The sequence below is a fragment of the Molothrus ater genome, chromosome 15 (assembly GCF_012460135.2).
Source record: "Molothrus ater isolate BHLD 08-10-18 breed brown headed cowbird chromosome 15, BPBGC_Mater_1.1, whole genome shotgun sequence".
Classification (NCBI taxonomy): Eukaryota; Metazoa; Chordata; class Aves; order Passeriformes; family Icteridae; genus Molothrus; species Molothrus ater.
The window spans coordinates 12,954,793-12,961,723 of NC_050492.2; the positions used below are offsets into that span (position 1 = coordinate 12,954,793).

A 6,931-nucleotide genomic window follows, 5' to 3' on the forward strand; every position below is an offset into this window, starting at 1 on the left:
TGTGCCCGATGCCCTCTCCCTGTCCCGATGCTCTCCCTCTCCCGATGCTCTCCCTGTCCCAATGCTCTCCCTGTCCCCAGTGCCCTCTCCCTGCCCCCGATGCTCTCCCTGTCCCCAGTGCCCCCTCCCTGTCCCCAGTGCCCTCTCCCTATCCCCGATGCTCTCCCTGTCCCCGATGCTCTCCCTGGCCCGATGCTCTCCCTGTCCCCAATGCCCCCTCCCTGTCCCCGGTGGCCTCTCCCTGTCCCGATGCTCTCCCTATCCCCGATGCTCTCCCTGCCCCAGTGCCCTCTCCCTGTCCCGATGCTCTCCCTGTCCCCAATGCCCCCTCCCTGTCCCCAGTGCCCTCTCCCTGTCCCCGGTGGCCTCTCCCTGTCCCGATGCTCTCCCTCTCCCCGATGCTCTCCCTGCCCCCGGAGCGCTGCGGGAGCCTTACAAAACAGCCGAGCGGTTATGAAACCGTGGCCCCGCTGCCAGGCGTCTCATTCCCGGTAGATGGCGGTGCCAGCTCATTTTTCCTAATTTTTCCCACTTGTTTTTCTCCTGGCGCCGCGCCCGATGCCAGCGCTCGGCTGCTGCGGCGGGGCTGGGGATGGATGAACAGGCGCGGCCCCTGCGCTGGGGTCAGCGCTGCGAAAAGAGAGAGGTTCGTCGGCTTTTCCCCCCCTATAACTGCTTTTTGTTTGGTTTTGATATATTTGAAATCAGTTTTAACAGCTCCAGCACAGCTCCAGGTGTCTGTCCCTGCTCACGCTGCTCCATCCCACAACAAACAGCGTGGAGGGCACAGGGAGATGTTGGTGATGCAGATCTGGAGGGACTCTGCAGAGCCCACAGAGCCCACAGAGCCCCTGCATTTCTCTCCAGACTCTGTCACAGTCTTGTACAAAACCTGCTCGCCCAGGTCCCACTCCCCACCTATTATTGCCTTTCTTGAGTGCTTCCTTTTGCAGAAGGACAGATAGCACTGGGTAGGCAGTGGGACTGGGTGAATAAATAGCATTTTTCTTTGGAGATCACAACATCTTTATTTGGCTAACAGTGGCCCAGTCACTCTCCAGCCCAATCTGCCATTTCCATCTCCACCTCCTCAGCATGCCCAGGGCGTGCACTGCTGCTCCAGCATGGAAAGCCTAATCCTTGTCTTCCTTCTCATCATCCTTGGCAATGCCTTGGTCCTGGGGCAGAAATAAAAGGGACAGCATGTGAGGGGAGTGCTGAATGTCCCATCCCAGGTCTTTGGGAGCATCCACACTGGGTTTGTAGGTGCAAACCCCACAGGGCTGGGCTGAGGTTACCTCCTCTGAGTCACTGTCAGAGCTGCTGCTGCTCCTGTCCTCTTCCCCATCTCCCTGCTGGGGTGAAGAGAGAGGGAAGAGCATCACTGGGAGCCCTGGCAGTTCAGAGTCAGGAGTCAGAGAGATTTCTGGTCCTGTGGGTGTCTAGAGCCAGGCTTGGCACCGCTGGTGCTGCTGTGGAACCACATGTGACCATGGCAGCACAGAGCTCTCCAGAGCCAAGAGCAAGGATTGCACAGTGTGTGCAGTGCAGGCAGCATCACTGTCCACACCAGCATCCCATTTGGAGAGAAAAAAGAGGGACATCTAACTAGGAATGCTGTGAGCAAAGAGACAGCTGTCTGCCAGTGGAAAAGCCATGGACACTGGGATTTCTAGGCTGTGGGCAGCACAGCTCCATCTGCTACAGGTGTGGGTTTGCCATGGCTCAGACGTGGCTTCCCTTTACAGCCAGGATGTAAATGGTTCTGCAGAAAACTCTATCATTCCCCTACCTTTTCTTCTTCCTTCTTCCTCCTCTTCTGCTTCTCCTTCTCTTTTTCTCCCTCAGTCTTTTCCTTCTCCTTCTCTTCCTTCTCTTTTCTGTCCTCCTCTTTCTCCTTATCTTCCCGTCCAAACCCTGCAGCAGGGCACAGAGGAAGGTTCATTGCCAGCCTGCAGCTTCCAGCTCACACAAACCCTGCAGGTGCCCCTGGGCCCACACCAAGCACTCACATTTCAGGATTGTCGACATTTCACCAAGGCCAAAGAGCTCTGGGGCACGAGACAGTCACACCTAGGGAGCAGAGAGGACCTGAAGGAGCAACAAGAGAGTGGAGGAAGGTGAGTTTTCCAGGGATGAAAATGCCTCCCTGGAACATTCAGTTTTTACAGAGGCCCTGTGTAATTCCTACCCCCCAAAACAGCAGGGACAATCTGTGGATGACACAAAACCCAAAAGGACCAGACCTTGTGCCCACCCAGGCAGCCCCCTCTGCCCAGGAAAGCAGCAAGTGGAGAGGGATGGAGACAGAGAAATCTCAGGGCAAATGTGCAGGGAGATGTCTTAACCCCCCACCATGAGCAGGTGCAAATTACAGAAGTATTTCAAATTAAATGAGGAAGAAATAATAAAGAGCAGGTGTGGGGGCTCCTAGGAATCCCCAGCAGAAAGGACACCTTCCCTGAGGGACAGGGTGATGGCAGAGAGGGAGATGGAGACAGCAGCAAGCAGAGAAGAAGCCAAGAGCAAGGGTAAGAAAGCTCCCAAGCATTGATTAGGTGCCTGAAAGGTGACAGATGAAAAGAAAGCAAAGGAAACAGCTTGCTTTAAAAATAGGAAGCCCAAACAAAGCCTAAGAAATAGCCTGGGCAGGTCAAACCCTCCCTCATACACAAACAAGCAGGGCAGCAGGGGTGAGGGGATCAGGTCCCTTCTGCCCACTGGAAGAGCAGATCCACCCCTGTGGCAGCAGGCAATTAGGGAATAGTTTCTCATCCAGCCAGTGTTGGAGGGAGTCAGAATATTAATGCTTCCTTTTAATGGTTTTTAGCCACAAAATGACATCATCTGGCCCTTTTGAAGGAGCCAGTTGCAGCCTGTGAGCCGATAACATTGATTTGTATTTTCTAGGCAGGTTTTTAAAGCCCCAGGATGCTGCAGGGGAGCAGGAAGCCAGTGGGGTTTGGGGTGGCACAGGGGGAGAGGGAGTTTGGATGGATGGGAAGGAAAGGAGTGTGGGAAGTGACTGATAGAAGATGTAATCAGAGCAAAGTTAAAATCTAATTAATAATGAACAGCAATCTAATTCATCTCCGTAATTAAGAAGTGCAACTACTAATTGAAAATAATCACATTTTAATCTGAAATCATTAAAAAGAATCAAACATTAACAAAAGAAAAGGCAGCCCTGGGAAGGGATAGAAGGTGGTGCAGGTGATGCTCTGACCCCAGGTCCTGCTCACCAAAGCTGCCCCGTGGCTCCCATGGTGTGCCCAGCCCCAAATCCATGAGGATTCCCCTGCCCTGTGCCTTCACTGCCAGAGGGGAGCAGTTAGGGAAGGCACAGGCCACAGATGGGTACAGACAGGGATGGCACAGAGGTGGACATGGAGCTTTGCACTAGGAGATGGACAACCAGACCAAAGTCCAGCAGCCAGGGCTGGGAGGGGATGGTTCCACCCCAACACATGCCAAGAAATGCCTCTCTGGGGGGTTAAATCCCTTTAACCCCCCAACCTGCATTGCTACTTCTGTCCCTGGAGACCAATCCTGCTGATTTCCAAGAGATGGGGTGGGCTCTGCAAGCCCTGTCTGGGGGAGCCACCCAGCACCTGTGCAGATCCTGCCATGGGTGCTGCCTCCATGCCAACCCTCAGCTTTTTCCTCTTCCATCCCAGCCCGGACCAGCAGATCTGGTTTTGCCTGTTCCTCTGGAGCCTCACATTTCACACAGGCAGGTTTGCCTGCCCCAGATGAGCTGGTTTCCTAAAGCCCAGGCAGAAAAACCAGCAAAACCCCGAGAGCAGCTGATGGTCCCCATGGAGCAGCTGCAATTGTCCATGGCCAAGCTGGGCATGAGGTGCAGCTGGCTCAGAGCAGAGCAAACCTGTGTATTCACACCCTGCTAGGAGAAGCCTGAGTGTGCCTGACCCCTCCCCAGGCACAACCAGCTCACACTGAGCCCACTCCCATCTCAGCCAGGGGACTCAAATCCTTCCCACAGAGCTCAGGCCCCCATTGCCATCCCCAAGGACCACGTGGAGCTGCCCCAGGGATGCTCCTGCTGCACCCTCATTCACCCCCTGTCCTGCTCTGCTTCCCCAGCCTGTAAAACACACAGGTGAGTCTCAATTCCCTGCATGGCATAAGGGAGAGAGGGAAGGGCCTTACCTGGAGCTGAAAAAGCAGTGATCTCCTGGATGCCTGGCTGGCAGCAGCCAGGGCTCCGGGTATTTGAGTGTTGCGGTCTCCTCCCCAGTCCCACTTTTGGAGCAGAAAAACTGGCTCTGCCATCCGTCATGGACAGCACATGACACCGGAAACGTGACCTGTCCCACTGCTACCCACAGCAGGCATTGCCTCCAGCACATGAGCACAAAGACCTTTTGCAAGCAAGTCAGGGCAGCTCTGGAGGCTGCAGACATCAATGGGAACCAGGCCTGGGTCCCGGCGAGCACTGGGGACTCAGTCTGGGAATGTGCTATGGTCAGGAACCTGCTGGAAGGACGGAAAAGGGGCTTTGGAGGATGCCTACTGTGGGTGGGAAGTGTCAGGCAGCTCCAGGAGGTCCAGGCAGAGCCCAGCACTCCCAGCTCCCTCCAAAGCTTGTCCTTGCTGGCTTTCACTCCAACATATCATTAAGTAAATACCTGTCAGCAGAGAGCAGTTACCAGCACGTCTAAACACTTGCATAATGTGCCTTCCCTCTAATGCAATGCCCTCATTTCTAACAGCACCAGTAAGGGATAATAACAGTAACAATAGTGTCAGAAAGGGCTTGTGTACCCAGCTAATTTGTTTTCCCCACCTAATAAAAGGAATTAGCTCTCCTGTAAGATTTGTCCCATTTAACGCCTTCAACTCTACAACAAAGTTGCTCCCACAATCATTTGACTTTCATTTACAGTAATTGCAGGGTGTTTGGAGCCCCCTCCAACAGAGTGAACCTAACTCTGGGTAATCCATGCAGGGAGCAAGCAGCTCTGCGGGAGTCACTTGTCCCAAAAACCTGGCTATTTCTGCCCCAGACCTGCTCCACCACAGCCTGCACTGGCCCCAAACCCAGAGCAAGAGTCCCATTGGCAGGTTTAGGTCGGAAATGAGGGATGGGTTTTAATGTCCAGGGGGGATAAACGCTGGAGCAGCTCAGCCAAGCTGGTGGCAGAGTCTCTGTTGCGGCCAGTTTACAATCAGTAGCTCTGGTCTCTTACAGAGAGGCCAAATCACTCAGGGAGCTCCTGCTGCCAGCACTTGGTCTTGGGATAAGCACTGGCAGCAATCCCATCCAGGGAGCTGGGATCTGTTTGGTGTTGGGACCAGCACAGGCATCCGACCCACACCTCTGAGCAGCTCCTGCCACCTCAGGAGGATCCTCCCCAAATACCCAACTCAAACTTATTTTTAACTGATGACCACATTGCTCACTCCCTGCCAGCCCCAGCTGGGCTCTCGGTCTCTGATGTCCCCACCATCCTCCAGTGAGAACAGCCCAGGGGACAGCCCTGCCATTGCTCTCTGGACACGGGGACACAAAGTGACACCCAGGCAGCAGCATGTCCCTGCAGCAGGACAGCAGAGTGGCAGTCAGGGACACTCCTGAGCCCCAGGCTCTGGTCTCACCCTGCAGAGGGCACAGAGCTGCTCTTGAAGGAGGGAAAGCAGCCTGCCAGCCAGCACCCAAAGCACCAGTGCATGGTAACCTCAAGGTGCTGCCACAGGAGACTCCCAGAAAACATGGACTAGCACAGAACAGGCCACTTCTGTCCTCTGTTTCTGTGCCAAGGAGCCTTGGACTACAGAACACCCATCTCTGCTTAGGTCACAAGATCACAGACCACTCTTTATTTTGGATTCAATGAACACACCTGAGAAGGAAATGCCAGAGCCCTCCTCCTCCTCCTGCCACGAGAGCACCCCTATTCCTGCCTCTGAGTCAGACCCTTTAATTTGTGCTGTGGGTGACCTGGGACAGGTGTCCCTTTAGTCAGGGCCACCAGTGGCAGCACAGCTGCTGCTTCTTCCAAACCAGGACAACTGCTCATCCTGCTAGTGACCATGTGTGTTTTAATAATGGAAATGGAGTCCCTGGGAAGGTGGCTGGCAAGGCCTGGGAGCACATCCCAATGCCTACTGGGAAGCCCAAGCCTTTTTTGTGTTTTAAACCTTTCCACAGCAGCTGCCAGGAAGCAGCTTTTACAGCTGCAACTAACAGAATAACTCCCAAGGAAAGAAAATAGTTGTGGAAGGCTTTTTTTTTCCCCCTCCAAGTCACTGCCAGCATCTTAGCTGACTCTTATCTATTCTCAGCCACCTCTCACCTCCCCAGACACTACCAGAAGTGTTCAAATTACTGTCAGCTCTCATTAGGTTCACACAGATGGCAAGGCCAAGCAGACAGTTGGATGGAAGACCTCCAGACAGTTGGATCCTAAATTCTGATGAATGCTTTGGGTAGAAAGATTTCAGCAACAGTGGAACTGTTTTTGCTGTCTGTCTATTGCAGTCCTTGCACTGGCACACAAATAAAGCTGGTGCACGTTTGATTATTGGCTGCTATAACAAAATCCAGGTGGCACATGACTGAAGGAATTACTGTCTGCATGTTAAAAAAAAAAATCACCTCATTTCCTTTAATTATTAAACTACTCTACACTAAAGCACTGCAGGTCAGTAGAATTTATCTGCAAAAAAGCAGCTGCTGCTTCATAAAACTCCATTACCTTAATTTCTTCTCTTCTGACATTCCTGTACATTTTGGCTTTCTGGCAGGAGCAAAGCTGCCTTTTTGCACTGACACAGGAACTGGGAGCTCATCTGTGGGAGCTCTCACTCCCAGCCTGGGTTCAGAGCACTGTTCCCTGCCATGAGAAAAATCCCAGCTGTCCTGGCCCCAGGGCTGCACCCAGCTCTGCCCCAAAAAACACAATCAGGG

At 53.4% G+C, this 6,931-nt stretch overlaps 1 protein-coding gene across 1 annotated transcript; it reads right to left on the bottom strand.

The window, feature by feature from the left end:
• Nucleotides 1-1,073: 1,073 nt before the first annotated feature.
• LOC129046835 (merozoite surface protein 9-like) lies at nt 1,074-2,207 on the bottom strand. Its single transcript, XM_054516419.1, has 4 exons — nt 2,013-2,207; nt 1,793-1,917; nt 1,299-1,355; nt 1,074-1,178 (listed from the first exon to the last, which is right to left on the bottom strand). The coding sequence occupies exons 1-4, from the start codon at nt 2,029-2,031 to the stop codon at nt 1,134-1,136; spliced, it is 246 nt and encodes an 81-aa protein (XP_054372394.1). The 5' UTR covers nt 2,032-2,207; the 3' UTR covers nt 1,074-1,133.
• Nucleotides 2,208-6,931: the final 4,724 nt, after the last annotated feature.

Bases quoted from the DNA above. Each gene is read 5' to 3' on its own strand.
- LOC129046835 (XM_054516419.1), bottom strand. The intron at 1,356-1,792 runs GTAGGGGAATGA...TCTTCACCCCAG, and splicing joins GGAAGAAGGAAGAAGAAAAG to CAGGGAGATGGGGAAGAGGA. The intron at 1,179-1,298 runs GTAACCTCAGCC...TTTCTGCCCCAG, and splicing joins CTGACAGTGACTCAGAGGAG to GACCAAGGCATTGCCAAGGA.